The sequence below is a fragment of the Nerophis lumbriciformis genome, linkage group LG08, assembly GCF_033978685.3.
Source record: "Nerophis lumbriciformis linkage group LG08, RoL_Nlum_v2.1, whole genome shotgun sequence".
Classification (NCBI taxonomy): domain Eukaryota; kingdom Metazoa; phylum Chordata; class Actinopteri; order Syngnathiformes; family Syngnathidae; genus Nerophis; species Nerophis lumbriciformis.
The window spans coordinates 30515000-30539467 of NC_084555.2; the positions used below are offsets into that span (position 1 = coordinate 30515000).

The 24468-nt window shown below is 41.4% G+C and overlaps 2 protein-coding genes across 9 annotated transcripts in view; one reads left to right on the plus strand and one right to left on the minus strand.

The window, feature by feature from the left end:
* The window catches only part of LOC133611646 (TOG array regulator of axonemal microtubules protein 1), a 36997-nt gene extending 27950 nt beyond the window's left edge, over positions 1 to 9047 (plus strand). For all 6 annotated transcript variants that reach the window (XM_061968628.2, XM_061968631.2, XM_061968632.2 and 3 more), the window contains 5 exons: positions 189 to 304; positions 3049 to 3232; positions 3304 to 3523; positions 5548 to 5634; positions 5701 to 9047. In XM_061968628.2, the coding sequence (XP_061824612.1) occupies positions 189 to 304; positions 3049 to 3232; positions 3304 to 3523; positions 5548 to 5634; positions 5701 to 5960 (867 nt within the window). In that variant the 3' untranslated portion in view covers positions 5961 to 9047. The remainder of the gene's footprint in view (positions 1 to 188; positions 305 to 3048; positions 3233 to 3303; positions 3524 to 5547; positions 5635 to 5700) is intronic.
* A 127-nt stretch (positions 9048 to 9174) lies between these two features.
* Positions 9175 to 23560, minus strand: ccdc28b (coiled-coil domain containing 28B). Of its 3 annotated transcripts, none has more exons than XM_061968637.2 (6): positions 23408 to 23560; positions 19758 to 20011; positions 19459 to 19628; positions 14315 to 14469; positions 9820 to 9842; positions 9175 to 9740 (listed from the first exon to the last, which is right to left on the minus strand). In XM_061968637.2, the coding sequence occupies exons 2-6, from the start codon at positions 19991 to 19993 to the stop codon at positions 9686 to 9688; spliced, it is 639 nt and encodes a 212-aa protein (XP_061824621.1). In that variant the 5' UTR covers positions 19994 to 20011; positions 23408 to 23560; the 3' UTR covers positions 9175 to 9685. The 3 variants fall into 3 exon arrangements, with proteins under 3 accessions (XP_061824621.1, XP_061824619.1, XP_061824620.1); XM_061968635.2 differs by having other exon boundaries at positions 19758 to 20021; XM_061968636.2 differs by having other exon boundaries at positions 19758 to 20034.
* Positions 23561 to 24468: the final 908 nt, after the last annotated feature.

Consider the following 24468-nt stretch of genomic DNA (forward strand, 5'->3'; position numbering starts at 1 on the left):
CCTGCGATGAGGTGGCGACTTGTCCAGGGTGTACCATGCCTTCTGCCCAAATGCAGCTGGGATAGGATCCAGTCACCCTCGCAACCAAGAGAGGCACAAGGGGTAGAAGATGGGTGGATGGAATCACATGAGTTAACTTATTTTTGACAGCCCTAGTTTATAATATTGTCTACTGGGGGTGATTTTAGGGGCTAGGTGAGATGCCCCAGGACACCCACTCAGCGAGAGGCAGACGCTCCCTCCCAGGAAGTGGCACAGTCCGAGCCTCATCTCTCAACAGAGAGCCAGTCAACCACAGCATCAGGTATGTGTGTCACCGCCCGTCAGTACCACAAAGACAGACACTAAATGCACAAAGTACCCGGGGCACCTGTCTCTATTACTGTATAAATTGCAATACTTTCTACAAGATTTCAAGTCTGACTGTTCCAGAAAAAAACATGTGTGAGGTCAGAGATCAGTGATCTGAGACAAGAGGGCCTTATTCACAATTTGTTCACATGTTTAGCCCAAAGGTGTTTGAGTAATCAGGTTATTGTCAAAGATAGTCCTTGCAAAAAGTGGAAGTATAGCATTGTCCCAAATAACCCCTTAAAAGAAAAAAATGCAAAAATATTGTAAAAGAGGCATCTTAGTTTTTAAACATTTTGCAATTTAGTGTTTTTTTTACAGAAATATTGTAATGTTGCATCCCTGTGCTTGAAATAGCATAAGAAAAATCATCCAAAGAACTACTCAAATCTGGTCTAAAAAGATCAACTATTCAAACAAATCGTACAGTGGTACCTTGGGCTATGGCGTGTTGAATTGGTTCTGTGACGCAGCTCATACCTCGAAAAACTAGTATTGCAACACAGCGACACATTGAAATAAATCGAAATTAATTAACCTCCTTAAAACAATTTAACATTTAACATGCCTTTTTAAGAGAAAAAATAACTTTTACATAGGAAATATTGTATAAAATCAATACAATAGAATGTACTACAAACAACTACAGTAGGTTTATAAACTAATGTAAGAATAATAATGTACAGCATTTACCCCTATAGAATGGATTTCTACAGTATCTCTTTCCCGCTGCTTCTTTGTTAAACACACATTCAGCAGCTTCTCCATATTTTCATGGATAATTCTGCTTTGGTATAGTGCAGACTGGCAGTGCTACGTTTAAACTGCTTGCAAGTCGGCATGTTTTTGATGATTTCTTTCTTTAATTCAATAAATATCATCCAGCTTCTTTTTCTCTGCACTGTCCTTTACACTCGTTTTCTTCCTTCCCATAGTTTAAAATACAAAGTTATGTCGATCTCTGGCTATAAGCTAATGCTAGCTAGTAAGACTCCTAATGTTTAGGGCAGATCTAAGAAAGTTTACTGTGGCATTTGCTAAGCCAATTGTCGGTGGGGGGACCTGTACCCCGAATTTTTGCTTGCAACATTTAGCCGAGAGACACCTATTCATTGGCCTAGTGGTTAGAGTGTCTGCCCTGAGATCGGTAGGTTGTGAGTTCAAACCCCGGTCGAGTCATACCAAAGACTTTAAAAACGAGACCCATTACCTCCATGCTTGGCACTCAGCATCAAGGGTTGAAATTGGGGGTTAAATCACCAAAAATTATTCCCGGGCGCGGCACCGCTGCTGCCCACTGCTCCCCTCACCTCCCAGGGGGTGAACAAGGGGATGGGTCCACCTAGTGTGTGTGTGACAATCATTGGTACTTTAGCTTGTATCACAAAAAACTGCTAAGGCGAGAGACACCTGTATCCCAAGTACCACTGTACTTCTAAAAAAAAGTTTAGTTTTTTTTTTTCAACTGTGAACATCTGAGAAGTGCCCCCTCCAATGTGCAAAGTACATATGCTATTTTACTACCATTCACACCCAACATTTTGAAATTATAACAGCACATAACAACCTAAAAGTCTAATTTGATGAATGCATTCCACAATGAATTAGTATTTACCTGTTCAACACATTCTAAGAAACAAAAAAAATGTCTCTCAAACGATTACAATATTTAAGAACATTAATCACTGGGTTGCTGTGTATTTTGTTCAATTATAGCAATATATATTATTATGTATATATAACTTTGCATAAGCAGAAAGCAGGAAATATATAGTATATCCACTTAACATGTTTATTTAACCTCTTTAACATCATGTTAGCAAAGACTGCTCTGTTTTTCTGATTGACACACCTGTTTACTAGGGTTGTGCGATATAGATAGTATAAATTGGACAATAGACCTTTTAATGTTATCATCATATCATAATAATGCATGTTGATGACACATTCTTGCTGTGTTCCGCAGATTTGATCGTGACAAGCAAACAAATGCGTCCTCAACGCAATGTAGCATTCTCGCTAGCAGCTAACTAACCCTTGTTTCCATGGCGACAAAAAAACTATGTTTATTTCAAGTATCAGAAGAATAGCTAATGCTACACTCCACAATGTAGGAGGATACATTGAGCAACTATAACCACTTAGATAGAGCTCCTGAATGTATACATCAGTGGCCAGATGGATACAAATACTAAGAGTAACGATACTTAGTCTCAGAATATAGTCGATACTACAGCAATTAGATCCCATACTTTTTTTACTATGACAAAGTTGTTTTTTGGTTATTTTTGTTCTTTACACACTTGGAAAATAAGTCCCGGGAGTCTTTGTAACTCGTTTTGAAATGTTCTATTATCATTCATATGCCAAATAATATATTGTGAATTTGTGATATATATTGTTGTTGCATGGAGCTGCAATATAGATTTCAGGCTACGTCGCCCCCTTCCTACTATTTACACATTTACCATCAACTGGCATTGTAAGGATAATCAACATTAAATGCATTTACCGGTAAAAAAACCCAAAAAAACATTTACAGGTTTGTTTTGTGGACAGCTAAAAATGATGTTATTTTAAAAGAGTTGATGTTGCAGGGTTTTAATGAAGATTCAGAAGGTTGATTATCGTAATACTTTTGTCTGTATATTGGACTGTAAATAGATGACGCTGATGTTGATTGTGTGTCTTTTACAGAATGGTCAACAGTAATTACAGCAGCAGACATCCCACACAGAGCATCGCCGACAAGAATGACTACATCAATCAACTAACTTGCATGCTGGGATCGAAGGACTTCAGAGAGAAACTTAAGGGCATGGACCAGCTCGTGTCTGACTGCCAGCAACACCCCAACCTGGTCATCCATAGTTTATTCCCGGTATGTTATGTAACTAACCACAATCATGTTTTTAACATGTTTGACCTGACCTCTGCTGTCTTCATGTGCAGCTTTTTGATGCCCTAAAGGCCAGACTGCAGGAATCTAACAGCAAAGTCAACCAGCACGCCCTGGAGTCGCTGCAGAAAATCATCCCCTTGATGAAGGACAACTTGTCTCAAGTGGTCAACCTTCTAGTCCCGGCTATTGTGGACAATCACCTCAACTCTAAAAACGACGCCATTTACTCCGCTGCTATTGGTGCAATCGATGCACTTATCCTCAATCTGGGTATGAACCGGTTCATCAGGAATTTTCAATGTCTCGATCGCGCAAATTCAACCGATCCCTGCAAATTATGCACGGCCTCGCATTTTGGCCAATCAGCCTAATTTTCGTCAATACAATTTGTCTCTGAGCGTCGACTGTCTAATCAAAACGTATGTTTATTTTTTTGTGTAGACAGCAAACTCTTTATTGATCAATTGGCAATACTGTCCTCTTGCATAGCTCAAACCTACTTGCTGTTCCAGAGTTCAATTTAATAATAATAATAATAATGGATTCGATTCATACGGCGCTTTTCTATACACCCAAAGCGCTTCACAGTGAAATGAGAACACATCATTCATTCACTCCACATTCACATTGCTGGTGGTAAGCTATATTTGTAGCCACAGCTGCCCTGGGCTAGACTGACGGAAGCGTGGCTGCTAATTTGCGCCGACGGCCCCTCCAACCACCATCAAACATTCATTCACACTCATACACCAGTGTGAGCAGCACTGGGAACAAGGTGACAACGGCCGTGACTAGGATGGCGGAAGCCGGAATCGATCCTGGAACCCTCAAGTTGCTAGCACGGCCGCTCTACCATCTGAGCCACACCGTCCGTTTAACCTTTATTCATCCAAGATAAGACCATTAAGAACATTTGTAATGCTGACCTGGCAAAGGGGCAGCATTTACATGTTTGAGATGTTGAAGTATGATGATAATCTCTCATTGTCTCTCATTTACCAACATTTACCGCTATAGATCGCTCTCAGTAATTCATAAATGTTCTTAACGTGCGGTGGTAAATGTGTAACATAGCATAAAGGAATGAACATAAATCAACATTAATGAAAGCCTAGGATGGACAAATGCTTTTCAAGTGTAAAACATACATAGAGAATGTCTGCAACATAGCAGAGAGCGGCCAATAAAGAAGCCTTTAGTGGGGTTTATTTCTATAATTATAACTAAATTACAAGTATATAATAGTAACATACAGTATACAAGTAATTAAAACATTACAGTAATTTGTATGTGCTGCCATCTAGCGTCTACTTTTAAGTAGGGATGTCCGATAATGGCTTTTTGCCGATTTCCGATATTGTCCAACTCTTTAATTACCGATACCGATATCAACCGGTACCGATATCAACCGATATCGATATCAACCGATATATACAGTCGTGGAATTAACACATTATTATGCCTGATTTGGACAACCAGGTATGGTGAAGATAAGGTACTTTTTAAAAAAATTAATAAAATAAGATAAAAAAATTAAAAACATTTTCCTGAATAAAAAAGAAAGTAAAACAATATAAAAACAGTTACATAGAAACTAGTAATTAATGAAAATGAGTAAAATGAACTGTTAAAGGTTAGTACTATTAGTGGACCAGCAGCACGCACAATCATGTGTGCTTACGGACTGTATCCCTTGCAGACTGTATTGATATATATTGATATATAATGTAGGAACCAGAATATTAATAACAGAAAGAAACAACCCTTTTGTGTGAATGAGTGTAAATGGGGGAGGGAGTTTTTTTGGGTTGGTGCACTAATTGCAAGTGTATCTCGTGTTTTTTATGTTGATTTCATTAAAAAAAAGAAGAAAAAAAAAGAAAACCGATAATAAAAACAATTGATACCGATAATTTCCGATATTACATTTTAACGCATTTATCGGCCGATAATATCGGCCTGCCGATATTATCGGACATCTCTACTTTTAAGTCTTGAGTGTTATAAAATGAGTAAAACATGAATACAGTATTTGTTCGATCATTTTTGTTGCAAGTATTTGCTTTTTAAGATTAAAGTTACAAAGAACACTTAAATCATTGATAACTTACCGGTAGTCATAAAATCCCAAGTAAAAAAAAAAAAAAAAAGACTCAAAACAATTCAACTTTTTCTGAAACCTTCTAAAAAAAGCAGCCGCCAAATATAAAATGACAAAAACAGCCCGCGAATCCTGGTGGTACTGATGAAGTCATTTGGTTCTTTGGAGTGAACTTTTCTTCTCTGGTTGGCAGATAACATGCTCCTCCTTCAGCCTTTCTGCACCAAGGCTCAGTTTGTAAGCGGTAAAGCCAAGCTGGATCTTGTGGAGAAGGTTGCAGGTCAGTCCCAAAAGAGAAGACAAATCCAAACATTCCTTCTTTGGTTGACCGTCCGCTTTCCTGCAGATCTGGTGACCAAGCTGTACTCTCGCAAGCCGCAGATGGTGGAGCAGAAAGCGCTGCCCTTGCTGTGGCACATGCTGGGCACGTCCAGCCACAGCGGCACGGTGCACGGCCGAGGCGGCAGCACGCGCGCCGCCACCGCCGTTCTGTGCCAAGCTCTTCGCGCCCAGATGGGGCCCGGCCTGAGCGAGTGCGCTGCGACGCAGTCCGCCACCACCCAAAAGGGGTTGAACGAGCTTCTGAGGAACTTGTCCAAAACATAAAGCCGAGTCCGAGAGCAACATTCAAACACTGACCTTACTTGAAGACGGAGATGTTCTACATTTCTTAGTGCCTGCACTTTTATCGCAATGTCCTCGTCGAGTAGGATTTGAACTCTTTTCTCAAGTCATTTCTCTTCCTCTGGCAGACCTGCCAACGTGCAGGCTTTTTTTGTACACATTTTACTCGCTACTCTCCAGATACACATTTTGTTGCATCTTGACATTCTCCGCTTGGAGTTGTGAAACCTGGATCTTGATCTTGTGTCGAGGCGCCAAGCGGCTCGAACCTTTTTGTGCATTGTGACTTACACGGTGCACCTCCAAAAAAAAAAAAAATCTAACCTCGCAAAAGAACGTTATTACTGCGTGTATACGGCTCGTTCAGTCTGTTTTGCAGTAAAAATTACTACTTCGATAAGTTCCAGCTGCAGTAACACTCCCGTTTATTCTTTAATTTGCCATCATTTACTTACAACAAGGAAGCTACCAAGAATCTAAGCTCGCAGAAGAACTTTACTACCCATGTGTATATGACTCGTTCAGTCTGGTTTGGATCAACATTTGCATTAAAAACGAATGCATCAATAAGTTCCAGCTGCAATAAGGTTCCAATTTTCTCTTCAATTAGCATCGTTTGCTTGCAACAAGGAAGCTAATAAGAATCTAACCTTGCAGAAGAACATTAATACCCGTGTGTTTACAACTCGGTCAGTCCGAGTTGGATCAACATTTGCGGTATAAATGACTGCATTTATAAGTTCCAGCTGCAGTAACACCCCTCCTTTTATTTTTAATCGGCATTGTTTACAGCAAAGAAGCTAACAAGAAACCAACCTTGCAGAAGAATGTTAATACCCATGTGCATTCGACTCTTTCAGTCCATTTTGGTTCAACATTTGCAGTACACATTACTGTTTTGGTAAGTTCCAGCTGCAATAACAAGCCCCCTTTCGCTTAAATTGCCATCGGATGCTTGCGACAAGGAAGCGTAATAGTCGAGCTCCTGAAATGTATTCAAGGTTGGCAGGTCTGCCTAGGTACAGAATCTCAGACTATTGCATCATTCATCAGGTCCCACATCCACAAACACAGCACTGCTCTCTTTGCACATCGACAAGGTAGCGCTTGTGATAAATATGACAACTCCTACAATTGTCTCCGCTTTTCTTAACGCTCCGAACTTGACCATAAACCAGAGAGCCATTTGCAGAATGTAAAAATGCGCACACACAAAAAAGACAAAAGACAGGGAAGGTGTACAATTTTTCTGTCATAAAATGTTTTGTGATATTTTTCAATATGTTTAAGTGGCTGTTCTTTTTTTCCCTTGCAGAATTAAGATTTACAAGAATAGTGCAATATTCTTTTGTACAGCTGATATGTATTTGCACAGTATTGGCATCTTCTGTAATCATAAGTTGTATGACGGTACCGTCAACAATTTGTTGTGTACTTTGGAGTCATCATGTACTGGTTGCTACAGACATTTTTTTTTTTTTTTTTTTTGCATGGCCAGTTCACTGGCAGGAGTTGCTGTTGGCTAACTCTTGAGCATCGGTTCCTGGATCAAGGTTGGCTAAGAAAAGGGGTTGAGCTTCACTCCATCGCTGTTGCCTGGGAAACCAGGGAGGCACAGATGGAGGATTCTCAATACAGTGCCAGTTTTCAAGTGGCCTTTTAAACTTCTATTAAATTATATTCAACATGTTTGGGAACAAGGACAAAGATTAATTTACAAATATAAATATATATAGATATAAATAAAGTGTTTTATTTCTCTAAATTTAACTTTTAATGTGCATTTGTATGACAGTATATTGCTTCTACAGACGGGATGTTCAACTAAAGTGTTTTGGAGGCAACATTTCCAGAGAAGCTAAGGACCGAGGGGCCGGACTTCTCCCTTCACTATTAGACTTATTTTGTATATTCCAGAGAACCAGCGTCTTCTACAGTAGACATTTGATTTTGGTCTATTATTTTTTCAGTTACAGGAGTGCTCTGTTGTTTTTGAAGTCCTTCTGCAAAAATGTAAGTCTCTCACAAGTTTTATGAACTGAACTCACGGGCCACGAGTTGATTAGCCCAAATGATGAAAAGGAGAGAACCTAAAATGGAACCTTCAGGAACACCACTCGTATAACTAAAGAAGTTGAACAAATGACAACTGACTGCATCTGAAGTAAACACGCTGCACCTTAGTTACATAATGTCAAGACTTGGACTATGGAGTTTTTGTTTTCCCGAGATGCAAGTGAACTTGGACCGGACATGGCTTGGAGGTGAGTACATCTTTTAATTTTACATTAACAAAGGACAAAAAAAGAAGCAAACAAAAGGCGCGCACAATGGCGGAGAACAAACTATGAAACCAAAAGACTATAGCACAAAGGCAATTAACTAAGAACACGAAACAAAAACACTTACTGTGGCATGGGACTGTGAACATGGCTTGAAGCATGATATGAGAGGATAATGACACCAGGAGGAACAACAGAAACAGACAGGCTTAAATAGTAGTGACATGATTAGTGACAGGTGTGCGAATGCAAAGCGTGAGACAGGTGCGTGACAAGGACAGGTGAAAACTAATGGGTAGTCATGGAAACAAAACAATGGAGCGTAAACAGAAACTAAAGAGTCCAATAACTAAACAAAACATGACCAAAACAAAACATGATCACACAGACATGACACATAAATCACAATACAAAAAAATGAACTGCCAAAAGGGGGAGGACTTTAAGGAGTGATTTGAGGAACGCCTCAGTTATTTAAATCATAAGTTTGGCCCCCAGTGTTCTATGTTGGCTCGTAAGGTTAAAATGTCAATGCAGGGATCTGCCAATGTGTTTGCAGTGGTCCAAGTTCCTCTATTTAACAGCAACACTAATGTTTTTAGGAATTATCTGTAAAAATGTTCATCTCCCAAATTTTGAACTGAACTCAGGGGCCGGTGTGGTGTCATTTCCGAACTGGATTTGGCCCCCGGGCCGTCAGTTGGATAGCAGCTTTATGACGGTAAGGAAAAGGAATGAATGTTAGCATAAAAAACGATTTAATTGCCAATAGTATAGGAATTAATTCCTAAGTAGAAAATTTAGAATCAGTGGGGACATTATATAACGCTGAAGCGAAGACATTGAGTATGTATATACATCATTATATAAACATGTTATTCATTATATTTGAATGTGAATTTCTAATACAGCTCTAGGATTGGAAGAGTGATCTTTATTTGTCACATGTACAGTAAAATCCATCGCCATAGACAATAATAACACAATATGTTAAATATTGCCTTGTAGTTCTGTTTTTTAAATCCCAGTAATGTTTATAAAGCGAGATTCCTCTGCCAGTACTAACTTCAAAGTACTGTCTAGGAACACATTTCATATTGAACACGATCTAACAGATGAAATTCAATAACATTTGGAAATAGCTGCCATTTTTTTATATCCAGAAAAAAATGCTTGTAAAAATAATTGGAAGACCCCGCACATTTCTAGACACTGTCCTCTTGCTTTAAAACCTTAGCAGAGATTTTTTTTTCAAATGTATCATACAACAAATGAATGTCTGTTCCTCATTTTGCATTGCAAAATAGATTGAAGAAGAAGAAATGCATTCAACTGGTTTGTTCCTACGTGTCCATTGTGTTACAAGGGCGGCTGTGGGGAGGATCGCCATGGCAACCTGTGCTGCAGAGATTTCTGCGCCCTCCATCAGGGAGCAGATGTCTTGGGCAGTTCCTGGTTCTCAGCCAAGTGGAGCTTTTGTCTGAACATTCGCATGTTAAATATTCAAATCTCATTTATGGATTTTTAGATGGAAATGAAACAAAACAAGAAAAGGATACATGGAGGTGCTGAGCTCCTCCAGCTGTGGCAAGAGGAAAAAACTAAAGTCAGACAGGACTAAAAGGTGGCACCAAACTGATGATTCAATGTGCTTGCTCAGCAATATTTCAATCATCTGATCCGACTATGCTTAATAAACCACTGACACTAATATGGAATAACAAGCGCTCCTCCATAGTGTTTTTCAGCTCTGGGTAAATATTTAATGAGCTTCCCGTGACAGCCTAATTGTTTTTCCTCGCAGGAATATTTAAACATTTATTTTCGGACCAGAGTGGAACATCCCGTAAGTGGAAATGACAAGACAACAATATATACAGTAAGAAGAGGATTAATTGGAGGATGCACTTTCCACTGTAGCTACCAAATGGCAGTTGAGTGTTGAATATCTTAAAATGTGTTTTTATTATTGTTATTATCATCAATATTGTACAGTCTGCATATACAATTATTGAAGATCAATCAGTAATTGCTCAGACTTGTTTAGGATGAATAAACTCTGCTTTTTACTCCTTTTTTGACGTGTTGAACTGTGAAGTAAACCGATAATTATGTTGGAAAAATCTAAACCATTACCTTTATCATAGTAAGACAAAAATATTGTTAGTTAAAAATACCAAGTAATATATTTTGCATGCTGATGATGTGTAAGTAAATCGGACCTGGCGTTGACATACAGTAAAGAGGTGACGTGCTTACTAGGGCTGTGAATCTTTGGGTGTCCCACGATTCGATTCAATATCGATTCTTGGGGTCACGATTCGATTCAAAATCGATTTTTTTTCCCCCGATTCAACACGAAGAAGACCTCTATGAAGAACACTAACAAGAAACCCAGATTTCCCTCGCCCGGACGCGGGTCACCGGGGCCCCCCTCTGGAGCCAGGCCCGGAGGTGGGGCACGATGGCGAGCGCCTGGTGGCCGGGCCTGTCCCCATGGGGCCCGGCCGGGCACAGCCCGAAGAGGCAACGTGGGTCCCCTCTCCAATGGGCTCACCACCCATAGCAGGGGCCATAGAGGTCAGGTGCAGTGTGAGCTGGGCAGCAGCCGAAGGCAGGGCACTTGGCGGTCCGATCCTCGGCTACATAAGCTAGCTCTTGGGACGTGGAACGTCACCTCGCTGGGGGGGAAGGAGCCTGAGCTAGTGCGTGAGGTGGAGAAGTTCCGGCTAGATATAGTCGGACTCACTTCGACGCACAGCAAGGGCTCTGGAACCAGTTCTCTGGACTCTCTTCCACTCTGGCGTTGCCGGCAGTGAGAGGCGACGGGCTGGGGTGGCAATTCTTGTTTCCCCCCGGCTCAAAGCCTGCAAGTTGGAGTTCAACCCAGTGGACGAGAGGGTAGCCTCCCTCCGCCTTCGGGTGGGGGGACGGGTCCTGACTGTTGTTTGCGCTTACGCGCCAAACGGCAGCTCAGATTACCCACCCTTTTTGGATTCACTCGAGGGAGTACTGGAGAGTGCTCCCCCGGGTGATTCCCTCGTTCTACTGGGGGACTTCAACGCTCATGTTGGCAACGACAGTGAAACCTGGAGAGGCGTGATTGGGAAGAATGGCCGCCCGGATCTGAACCCGAGTGGTGTTTTGTTATTGGACTTTTGTGCTCGTCACAGATTGTCAATAACAAACACCATGTTCAAACATAAGGGTGTCCATATGTGCACTTGGCACCAGGACACCCTAGGCCGCAGTTCCATGATCGACTTTGTAGTTGTGTCATCAGATTTGCGGTCTCATGTTTTGGACACTCGGGTGAAGAGAGGGGCGGAGCTTTCTACCGATCACCACCTGGTGGTGAGATGGCTGCGATGGTGGGGGAGGATGCCGGACAGACCTGGCAGGCCCAAACGCATTGTGAGGGTTTGCTGGGAACGCCTGGCAGAGTCTCCTGTCAGAGAGTTTCAATTCCCACCTCCGGAAGAACTTTGAACATGTCACGAGGGAGGCACTAGACATTGAGTCCGAGTGGACCATGTTCCGTGCCTCTATTGTCGAGGCGGCCGATTGGAGCTGTGGCCGCAAGGTGGTTGGTGCCTGTCGTGGCGGTAATCCTAGAACCTGCTGGTGGAGACCAGCGGTAAGGGATGCCGTCAAGCTGAAGAAAGAGTCCTATCGGGCTCATAGGACTCCGGAGGCAGCAGACAGGTACCGACAGGCCAAGCAATGTGCGGCTTCAGCGGTCGCGGAGGCAAAAACTCGGACATGGGAGGAGTTCGGGGAAGCCATGGAAAACGACTTCCGGATGGCTTCGAAGCGATTCTGGACCACCATCCGCCGCCTCAGAAAGGGGAAGCAGTGCAATGTCAACACTGTGTATGGTGAGGATGGTGTTCTGCTGACCTCGACTGCGGATGTTGTGGATCGGTGGAGGGAATACTTCGAAGACCTCCTCAATCCTACCAGCACGTCTTCCTATGAGGAAGCAGGGCCTGGGGAATCTGTGGTGGGCTCTCCTATTTCTGGGGCTGAGGTTGCCGAGGTAGTTAAAAAGCTCCTCGGTGGCAAGGCCCCGGGGGTGGATGAGATCCGCCCGGAGTTCCTTAAGGCTCTGGATGTTGTGGGGCTGTCTTGGTTGACAAGACTCTGCAACATCGCGTGGACATCGGGGGCGGTACCTCTGGATTGGCAGACCGGGGTGGTGGTTCCTCTCTTTAAGAAGGGGAACCGGAGGGTGTGTTCCAACTATCGTGGGATCACACTCCTCAGCCTTCCCGGTAAGGTCTATTCAGGTGTACTGGAGAGGAGGCTACGCCGGATAGTCGAACCTCGGATTCAGGAGGAACAGTGTGGTTTTCGTCCTGGTCGTGGAACTGTGGACCAGCTCTATACTCTCGGCAGGGTCCTTGAGGGTGCATGGGAGTTTGCTCAACCAGTCTACATGTGCTTTGTGGACTTGGAGAAGGCATTCGACCGTGTACCCCGGGAAGTCCTGTGGGGAGTGCTCAGAGAGTATGGAGTAACGGACTGTCTTATTGTGGCGGTTCGCTCCCTGTATAATCAGTGTCAGAGCTTGGTCCGCAGTAAGTCGGACCCGTTTCCAGTGAGGGTTGGACTCCGCCAGGGCTGCCCTTTGTCACCGATTCTGTTCATAACCTTTATGGACAGAATTTCTAGGCGCAGTCAGGGCGTTGAGGGTATCTGGTTTGGTGGCTGCAGGATTAGGTCTCTGCTTTTTGCAGATGATGTGGTCCTGATGGCTTCATCTGGCCAAGATCTTCAGCTCTCACTGGATCGGTTCGCAGCTGAGTGTGAAGCGACTGGGATGGGAATCAGCACCTCCAAATCCGAGTCCATGGTTCTCGCCCGGAAAAGGGTGGAGTGCCATCTCCGGGTTGGGGAGGAGATCTTGCCCCAAGTGGAGGAGTTCAAGTACCTCGGAGTCTTGTTCACGAGTGAGGGAAGAGTGGATCGTGAGATCGACAGGCGGATCGGTGCGGCGTCTTCAGTAATGCGGACGCTGTATCGATCCGTTGTGGTGAAGAAGGAGCTGAGCCAGAAGGCAAAGCTCTCGATTTACCGGTCGATCTGCGTTCCCATCCTCACCTATGGTCATGAGCTTTGGGTCACGACCGAAAGAACAAGATCAAGGGTACAAGCGGCCGAAATGAGTTTCCTCCGCCGGGTGGCGGGGCTCTCCCTTAGAGATAGGGTGAGAAGCTCTGTCATCCGGGGGGAGCTCAAAGTAAAGCTGCTGCTCCTCCACATCGAGAGGAGCCAGATGAGGTGGTTCGGGCATCTGGTCAGGATGCCACCCGAACGCCTCCCTCGGGAGGTGTTTCGGGCACGTCCGACCGGTAGGAGGCCAGGTGGAAGACCCAGGAGACGTTGGGAAGACTATGTCTCCCGGCTGGCCTGGGAACGCCTCGGGATCCCCCGGGAGGAGCTGGACGAAGTGGCTGGGGAGAGGGAAGTCTGGGCTTCCCTGCTTAGGCTGCTGCCCCCGCGACCCGACCTCGGATAAGCGGAAGAAGATGGATGGATGGATGGATGGATGGATGGATGGATGGATGGACGATTCAACACGATTCTTGATTCAAAAACTATATTTTCTCGATTCAAAAGGATTCTCTATCCATCCCAGTCTGCTGACATGCAAGCAGAGTAGTAGATTTTTGTAAAAAGCTTTTATAATTGTAAAGGACAATGTTTTATCAACTGATTGCAATAATGTCAATTTGTTTTAACTATTAAATGAACCAAAAATATGACTTATTTTATCTTAGTGAAAATATTGGACACAGTGTTGTCAAGCTTATGAGATGCGATGCAAGTGCAATTGCTCTGTTTATTGCAGTTCTGAGTGTTGCTGGGTCGGGTTTGGTTTTGGAATTAGATTGCATTGTTATGGTATTGCTGTGGATTGTTTTGTTGGATTGATTAATTAAAAAATAAATTTAAAAAAATGTTTTTAAATGAGAAGCGATTCTGAATCGTACAACGTGAGAATCGCGATTCGAATTCGAATCGATTTTTTCCCACACCCCTAGTGCTTACATTACACAGCAGGTGTTCCAGGTTGTGGTCAGAGGCGCACTTCCTCTGGTCCTCCGAGAGCTCCTCCACATGGCTGTCCAGGCTGAAGTGAAGTCGCGCCAACTTCTCCTGCATCTCACGCACGTGCTCCAGCTGCTCGAAGGAACACACCTTCCCTGCGACACAAGACAGAAGCTCTTGACATCACGTCATATTTTATGTCGTCATGTATTGTGTCATCAAATATATCACGTCATATATTATCTCATCGCATAGTAGTCGTCGTATATTATATTATATTATTTCATCCCATGTCGTCATATATTTGTCGTTCTATGTTGCTTGGTCGTCGTATATGATGTTGTCACATATTAGTTGTCCTATATTATGTCGTCGAATATTATATTACTTCATATATCATATTGTCTTACATATCGTCCTACATTATATCAGCTTATATAATGTCCTATATTATAATTGGTCAAATGTTACATCATAATATACTATATCACATCATATATAATGTAATTTATATGTCATCATTTAATATGTCGTTATATATTATATTACTTCATATACTGTAATATATCCTATTTCTCATATATTATCATAATATTATATCACACCATATATATATATATATATATATATATATATATATATATAATGTAGTCATATATTATGAATTGGAAGTGAAGTGAATTATATTTCTATAGCGCTTTTCTCTAGTGACTCAAAGTGCTTTTACATAGTGAAACCCAATATCTAAGTTACATTTAAACCAGTGTGGATGGCACTTGGAGCAGGTGGGTAAAGTGTCTTGCCCAAGGACACAACGGCAGTGACTAGGATGGAAGCAGGGATCGAAACCTGGAACCCTCAAGTTGCTGGCACGGCCACTCTACCAACCGGTAGAGTGGCCAGTTTCCTTCGAGATAGGCTCCAGGACCTCCCGCGACCCCGGAAGGGACAAGCGGTATAAAATGGATATTACATCGTGAAATATCCTGTCGTATCATGTCATGATATAGTGTCATCACATAGTAGTTGTAATATAATATGTTGTCATATACTATGTATATCACATATATTAGTTGTCCTACATTATGTCATCATATATTAGTTTTCCTATATTGTCATATATTACTTCATTTTATGTCACCATATATTGTCCTAACTTCATTATCTTCCTACATTATTATATGGTCATGTTTCATAGTGAAATACTATATCATCATATGTTATGTTATCTGATATCATTTAACGTCATATGTTAAAGTTAAAGTAGCAATGATTGTCACACACACACACTAGGTGTGGTGAAATGTGTCCTCTGCATTTGACCCATCCCCTTGAGCACCCCCTGGGAGGTGAGGGGAGCATTGGGCAGCAGCGGTGCTACGCCCGGGAATAATTTTTGGTGATTTAACCCCCAATTCCAACCCTTGATGCTGAGTGCTAAACAGGGAGGTAATGGGTCCCATTTTTATTGTCTTTGGTATGACTCGGCCGGGGTTTGAACTCACAACCTACTGATCTCAGGGCGGACACTCTAACCCAGGGGTCACCAACCTTTTTGAAACCAAGAGCTACTTCTTGGGTACTGATTAATGCGAAGGGCTACCAGTTTGATACACACTTAAATAAATTGCCAGAAATAGCCAATTTGCTCAATTTACCTTTAACTCTATGTTATTATTAATAATTAATGATATTTACACTTAATTGAACGGTTTAAAAGAGAAGAAGACACGAAAAAAATGAAAATTAAATTTTGAAACATACGGTAGTTTATCTTCAATTTCGACTTTTTTTATTTTTTTTTTTCAACTTTTTTTTATTGGCATTTTCAAACAGACAGAAAAAAGTACAAGTCAAAACAGTACAATTTTAAAGGCAGTAAATGATTCACACCCTTTTCCCTTAAAACCCAAACAAAAAAGGGCTCCATGAGCTTTCAAATGCTTGAACCGAGCCCTTTAGCGAAAACCTAAGTTTTTCCAGTTTTAGATTGTAGAGAACCTCTCTAATCCAACGGCCGTGTGATGGGGGGCGAGCCAGCTTCCAATTAAACAAGATCAATCGCCTGGCCAGCAAGGTCGTAAAAGCAACAGCGCGTTTTAGTGGTACCGGGCACATGTTATCGGGGCATACGCCAAAAATGGCTGATAATGGGTTTGGAGGAAAGTTTTGACCGTATGCTTTTCCAATTGTGTCAAAAATGTCCTCCCAAAAGGAACATAGTTTAGAGCAGGACCAGAACATATGGACATGATCAGCCGGAGATTGTTTGCATCTATTGCAGGTATTGCTAACAGTGGGGTAGATTTTGGATAGTTTTGAATTAGTGTAGTGAATTTTATGGATTACTTTGCATTGGATGAGACTATGACGGGCACATATTGAGGAGGAGTGAACCAGTTTCAGGGCCGAGTTCCAGTGTTGATCGGATATGTTGGTATTAAGATCGCTCTCCCACGAGGCTCTTATCACTGATATAGAGTTTGGAGCAACTGAGCTTAAGGAGGTATATAACACGGAGATACATTTTTTATGATTAGGGCTCAAAGATAACAATGTATCTATAAGAGTTTCCGGAGGACGATTTGGAAAGTGTGGGAACTGCTTCTTTACGAAGTCCCGCGCCTGAAAGAAACGAAAAAGGTGGGAGTTCGGCAGATCGTATTTGGAAGAGAGTTCAGTGAAGGATGAGAACACTCCGTCTGCATAGAGGTCTTTCACAGTGGTGATACCATGATCGTGCCAAGTCATAAATGCGGGGTCAGTACGGGAAGGTTTAAATAATTGTTTTTTAAGTAGCGGGGTCAATATAGATGGGCCCTGAGAACCCACGTGTTTTCGTAGCTGGTTCCATATTTTAATGGAGATTGATACGATGGTATTTGCGCCTTCAAGTTTAAATGGGAAAGGGAGTGATGAGCATAAGCAAGAATGTAATGAGGAGTGTGGGATTGCCGTTTCAAGGGATACCCAGGCCGGAAGGGTCTGAGAGCCTCCATCCATCCAGTATAGGAGTTTCTGTACATTAGCCGCCCAATAGTATTGTCTGAAATTGGGGAGAGCAAGCCCTCCTTCAGATTTGGGAGACTGTAGGACAGACTTGCGGATTCGAGCCGATCCGGCCCCCCATAAAAATTTAGATATTGATTTGTCTAATTTATCGAAAAATGATTTAGTAATAAATATGGGGATATGTTGAAAAAGGTAAAGGAATTTAGGCAGAGTGATCATCTTGATCAGATTGATCCGGCCAGCGAGAGATAATGGTAAAACAGACCAGCGGGCAAAGTTCTTCTCCATCTTTTCAATTAGAGGTAAAAAATTTGCCCGGAGCATATCAGACATAGCCGGAGTAATAAGGATCCCCAAGTAATGAATCCCGTCATGTGCCCATTTGAATGCCGCTAGAGATCGTGGTAACTGTTTAGCTAAGGAATTAATCGGAAACAGCTCACTTTTTTGGTAGTTAAGTTTGTAACCAGAGTGTGTGCCAAACCGCTCCAAAATGTCAAATATTACCGGGAGTGAGCTAGCAGGGTCCGAGATGTACAGGAGCAGGTCATCCGCGTAAAGCGAGACTTTGTGCAACGTGTCCGACCGGGTGATACCTTTAAAGCCCGCCTCAGCGCGCAGCCAAAGAGCAAGGGGTTCTATCGCAATAGCAAACAGTAGTGGAGATAACGGGCAACCTTGTCTAGTGCCTCTTTTTAGAAAAATTGGGGCGGATAGTGTATTATTTGTACGTACCGAGGCTACTAGGGACAAGTACAAAAGTTTAACCCAGAGAATGAAATCTTCGTTAAAACCAAACCGACCCATCACTTCAAATAGATATTCCCATTCAACCCTGTCAAAGGCTTTCTCCGCATCGAGGGACACTACCACCTCCGGGGTCGAAGGGTTTGGCGAATGGATAATGTTTAGGAGGCGCCGAGTGTTGTGTGAGGATTGCCGGCCTAGCATAAAACCTGTTTGATCCAACGAGATGATGGAAAGCATCACCCTTTGGAGCCCAATTTCGACTTTTTAAAATTCAAAATTCAACCGAAAAAAAGAAGAGAAAAACTAGCTAAGTCGAATCTTTTTGGAAAAAATTAAAAAAAAAAATTTATGGAACATCATTAGTAATTTTTCCTGATTAAGATTAATTTTAGAATTTTGATGACATGTTTTAAATAGGTTAAAATCCAATCTGCACTTTGTTAGAATATACAACAAATTGGACCAAGCTATATTTCTAACAAAGACAAATCATTATTTCTTCTAGATTTTCCAGAACAAACATTTTAAAAGAAATTCAAAAGACTTTGAAATAAGATTTAAATTTGATTCTACAGATTTTCTAGATTTGCCAGAATAATTTTTTTGAATTTTAATCATAAAAAGTTTGAAGAAATATTTCACAAATATTCTTCGTCGAAAAACAGAAGCTAAAATGAAGAATTCAATTAAAATGTATTTATTATTCTTTACAATAAAAAAAATAAATTTACTTGAACATTGATTTAAATTGTCAGGAAAGAAGAGGAAGGAATTTAAAAGGTAAAAAGGTATACGTGTTTAAAAATCCTAAAATCATTTTTAAAGGTTGTATTTTTTTCCCTAAAATTGTCTTTCTGAAAATTATAAGAAGCAAAGTAAAAAAATTAATGAATTTATTTAAACAAGTGAAGACTAAGTCTTTAAAATATTTTCTTGGATTTTCAAATTCTATTTGAGTTTTGTCTCTCTTGGAATTAAAAATGTCGAGCAAAGCGAGACCAGCTTGCTAGTAAATAAATACAATTTCAAAAATAGAGGCAGCTCACTGGTAAGTGCTGCTATTTGAGCTATTTTTAGAACAGGCCAGCGGGCGACTCATCTGGTCCTTACGGGCGACCTGGTGCCCGCGGGCACCGCGTTGGTGACCCCTGCTCTAACCACTAGGCCACTGAGTAGGTGGCCTTGTGGTTACATCACATCATTTATTGTCATCATATACTATTTCATTCATATGTTATCGTTTTTTATGTTATATTTATATTACGTCATATATTATATAACGCCATTCATTATGTTGTCATGTATTACATCATGCCATAGGTTTAGGTTATATTATGTCCTATATTAGGTCATATACCACTGTCCGTACAGTGAGCATTTACCAAACGCCTGCAGTTTCCCCGAGTGGAAGTCGTTGAGGAGGTTTAGGAGGCCTCCCTCCATCTCTCTCACATCAGACACATCTGTAAGGAAGGAGTGCTGCAGCGGCGAGGACTGGACCACTTTACTGGGCCCTGCGGGCTGGGGGGCCCGGGGCTTCTCCTTGTGAGTCCTGTTAAGAAAGTAATCATAGAAAAATAATAGTATGGTGCTGCATGAGTGCGGCCTGCAATGAGGACAAAGTACCACACCCACATAAAACCTGCACACAAGCATGCTGTGTTAAACAGGGCCCATCTACCTGGCGGTCTTCGGTGGAGCGACGACACCAGCAAACACCTCTTTGGGCTGACCCGCCGCCCCCACTGACTTTTTGTACTTCCCTCGGTTTTTCGGGGACGGCGGCTGCGGCAGGCCCAGAGAGAAGGTGGCGCTTTTGCTGGCTGGCAGAGCAGAGAGCTTGCGCGGGTTGATGGGCGGAGGAGGGGGCTGCGGGAGGGACACCTTGGGGCTGCGCTTCTTGCGCTTGTCCTCCATCGCCGACGTCACGTCTTCCTGTGGAGCTCTGATATTGAAATCTGGATTTAAAATAGTTTTTTTTTTTTACCACACACAAACATACCTGAAAGAAAAAGTGGTCTTATATCCAGGGTGGTCTTACAGTCGGATCAATGTGGGAAATATTAAAACACAGTTCAGTCTGATACAAGAGCCACGGTTTCCCAACATTTAGCTATTCATGAACAATTACATTTGGACCACCACAGAAGGATTTGAGGTGCATTTTTGGTTGATTAAGTGCGTTTGTCCTTCCAACCCTGTACAGCAGATGGCACGGTAACTCTGTTTAACCTCTTACGCACATACCACAGCCCACTTGCTCATGCATTAGAACAGTGTTTCTTAACCATGGGGCCCCTAAAAAGGGGCCACCAAAAAAGATCTGTTTCTCAGCTGTGGTCTGTATGGGCCGCAGCGGTACTCAGTTGTAATACACTTTTACACCACTTGTGGCAGTAATGACAATATCAAACAGAAGAAGCCTGGAGCTAAAGTCATAGAGAAGTTTCTTAAGCGCAAAAATTATAACTAAGGTGGTGAAGCTCTATTTTAATTTGCACTTTCATTTTATTGACTATTCAGTTAAGAAATATTCATCATCAATTTGGTTTATTTCAGCACAACATAATTGGACATAAGTATATGTTTATGAGTCCCTTCTTTTGCAGTATATTTGGTTAGTATTTATTTTTCTAATCAGCCTGACCTAAGTCTAAGATTTATATGTTAAATAGCTCATCTTTGTTATCAACACGTGGTTTCATATCAAACTGTAATTAGGTTAGATCAGTGGTTCTTAACCTGGGTTCGAACGAACCCTAGGGATTCGGTGAGTCTGCCTCAGGGGTTTGGCAGAGCCTCCGCCACGGAGGTCAAGACACGCCCGACTCATCGTATAAACAAAAACTTCTCCCTGTCGGCGTATTATGGATACCCCCAAACAATGTTCCCTCTAATTTTCCATATGTGTGTGCAAACGCAAAAACTCCTTGAGCATTCAGTGGAGCACATGTGAGCGATGTCAGACGTGCACATGCACTGTGGTCACACCTGCAGCACACCTGTCCCAAATCTGACTAAACAAAAAGTTCAATGTTTTATTATTATAATCAAATGACAGCAGTCATTTCCATGAGATTATTTTGTAATATAAGTGTTTTGGCCCACTTACAATGACTATAACATATTGTTTTTCATGAGTTGTGTACTAGTATTATATGTCTGGGTGGGGGTCCTGCTTTGGAAATAATGTGTACCCCTTTCAGATATCGCATTCAGTTTCCACTAAAACATTCGCATGCTGCACAATGAGATGTAAACATGGGGTCATGTGTACATTCCTGTAACTTTCTGTTTGTAAAATGATGATGATTACGGTTCGGGTTCGGTGAATGCGCATATGAAACTGGTGGGGTTCGGTACCTCCAACAAGGTTAAGAACCACTGGGTTAGATATAACTATTGAATACGATTAAAATCAGGAGTTAGATAACTAATTCAGTGTTAATATTTGAGTGGGCCCCGGGCCCTGAGGTCAAAAAAGTTGAGAACCCCTGCATTAGAACACATCTGTTCATATACTGTATAACATGTACACCAGCCAGCGTTAAAATCTGTCATGATCCATGTCCCGGATCATGTTTTATGTTCTGTTAGTTTTGGACTTCATACTTCCTGTTTTTTGTGCACCCTTGTTTGTTTTAGTTACCATGGTTACTTATTATTTCCACCTGCCTCTGATCGGTGTTCGCCCGCTCACCTGCTGCCTAAGCACTAATCAGAGGCATTATTTAAACCTGCCTTGCCCCCCAGTCAGTGCTGGAGTATTGTTTGTTGTATGCTGTGGACTCCCTGTTTCATGCAATGCTCTGTTCATGCTTGTTTTCTGTAGATACCATAGTTCATGCTGATGATTTCATGCTTAGTTCATGCTGCTCGTGCCTTGCCAAGTAAGTTTTGTTTATTTATGCCACAGTTTTTGTTTCATTTCCATAGTTCAGGCTAAGTGTTAGCTTTTGTTTCCTGCGTTGTACCTTCGCCTTGTGCGCCTTTTTGTTTTCACCTTCTTTTTTTTTAACATTAAAACCATGTTTTCTTGTACACCGCCTGTCATCTCTGCATCTTGGGGTTTGTCACCTCCACATCATGACAAAATTAGTATGTGGATCCCAGAAAACATCATGAATATTTATTTGGGGGGGCTTTTTTGAACAAAATTAACCTACACTTGTAAGTCAATAACTTCATGTTGTAATGTCGCACATTTTTAATGACACAACTCAAAAACGGCAGTTTATTCGATCTCATACAAACACAAACTTTTGTGTCATGGCTAATTTTGCAAATTAGATGATGATGGCATTAACCCCGCCTCCCCTTTAACACCAACACCCCCCGAACCCCATTTCATGAAATACAATTAATTGTATTTAATAAAAAAATACAAAAGTAAAAAATACAAACAAAAGGTCCAAACACATTTTTACGTGACGACCTCTAAGGAAGGCCACAGATGTAGCCGAAACCGTCAGGTACGGAAATAAGCACACAGGTCTGGCTATAAGAATAACAAATTGCATAATTCTTTAAAGCCCTAATGAACTTAATTGGAAAAATGTGCAATACAGGCAGATCAACCCCACTGCAAACTACAATCAAATCAATCAAACTACATCTATATAGCACTTTTCATGCACGGGCAAGTGACAACTCAAAGTGCTTTACAGAAAAAAAGAGATGAAAACACATACAAGCATACATGCACACATGTACACACAATAAATAACAAAACATGGAAGAATATCTCAAATTAACACCATCTAAAAAATAAAATAAAAATACTCTGATATATAATAGAATATATGTAAAAAATAAAATATAAATACATTAATTGATTAAAATATAATAGTGAGAGAATAATAGTAGTAATAATAGCAATACATACAATAGAAAGGTGTGTCTTTAACCTCCTTTTTTATAAATAACAACGGTCTTATTGTGATCAAAACAAAGCACTATTACTTTTGAATAGGCAGAATTAGTACATAAAAACCATGTGTGCTTGTATTTGCCACTGGAGTATTTCTGTACAGATAATTGTTGTGTTTTTGCTCCAGTTTTCTCCTTCAAGCTAGTTGTGGGAGTTTATTTGGACAAGACGCTCAGGGCAATAACACTCACTGCATTGGCGCTGCTGTCGCCATTACAGTAGCTGCGGTCCCAGTAATAATAACGTTTAACCACAAACACACATGGCCACTTGACACACACGCAATTGGAACTTATTTCACAAAATATGCTTTGTTTCCTGGACTTATTACGCTGTAGTGGAACTGACATTAAACAGAAATTCAATGTATATCGACCGCAGAGGAAACAAATGACACTCACCGAAACAGAAACGGACTGTAGAATGGACAGGTCGAAGAATTACATTTCTCACAATGTAATTTTCTTCATTTATAAGTATAAAAAATGAACAAACACGCTGAATGTGCCTTTAGTTACAACGTCCCTGTCAATAATGTTATAGCGCGGCTGAGCTGAGCGACGCTCACTGCGCAGCCGCAGGCTTTATTCCCCTTAAAGGGACAGTACATGAAGTGCCCTAAATAACCCTGGAGTTTGTCTGACAGGTACAAAGAAACCTTTTGCGGTGACTTCGTAGACCTCCCTAGTCGTTATCGAAAGCCACTGCAACGGAGCAAAGCTAGACTAAATACATAATTAGCCACTTGCTGGCCAAAGCAAATTACACAATAAAATTACTCCCGTATGAATTGTTTATGGCCCAGACTACGTACCTTCCAGGTAAAACCGCTTACTCAGCGTTCAACTACGTCAATGCTGATTGGTCAGTTCATTTAATTAGCTTCCGGTTGCATTGTTCCTAACGCAGCTTTCAAATCAAATCAAATCAACTTTATTTATACTTTGTCCTAAGTGGGGCCCAGAGGGCATTTGCAGCTAAAAACACGCCAAGTCATTTAAGCAGATCAAATATATAAAAGTATAATTTTCAGTAACTGGAAGAAAAAAACCACTGTCAATACAAACTTGCAACATTCCATTACCATCTCACTTGTCATTTTAGAGGACCAGTGTGCAGGTTAATCTCAATTAAAAACAACAAATTAATGTATTAGTGTGCCATGAGACAAAAAGGATTAGTTAAGTTAGTGAAATAGTTTCATTTTATTTTTTATTGAGACAAAGATTATTTATGTATTTAATATTTGTTTGCGTACTATGGTATATTATTTATTTGTTTACTGTTCTGTTACAGCGAACAAGGGAATTGGATAACATTGCCGTGCTGTAATGAAACAACTGGAAATGTGTGATGAATTACATTGTATCGTATGCATGTTCGAAATAAACTGAAACTGAACTGAAGTGTTGCTTCAAGTATTGGAACATCATTTTAAAAATGGTGTGGACAAGAGAGACAT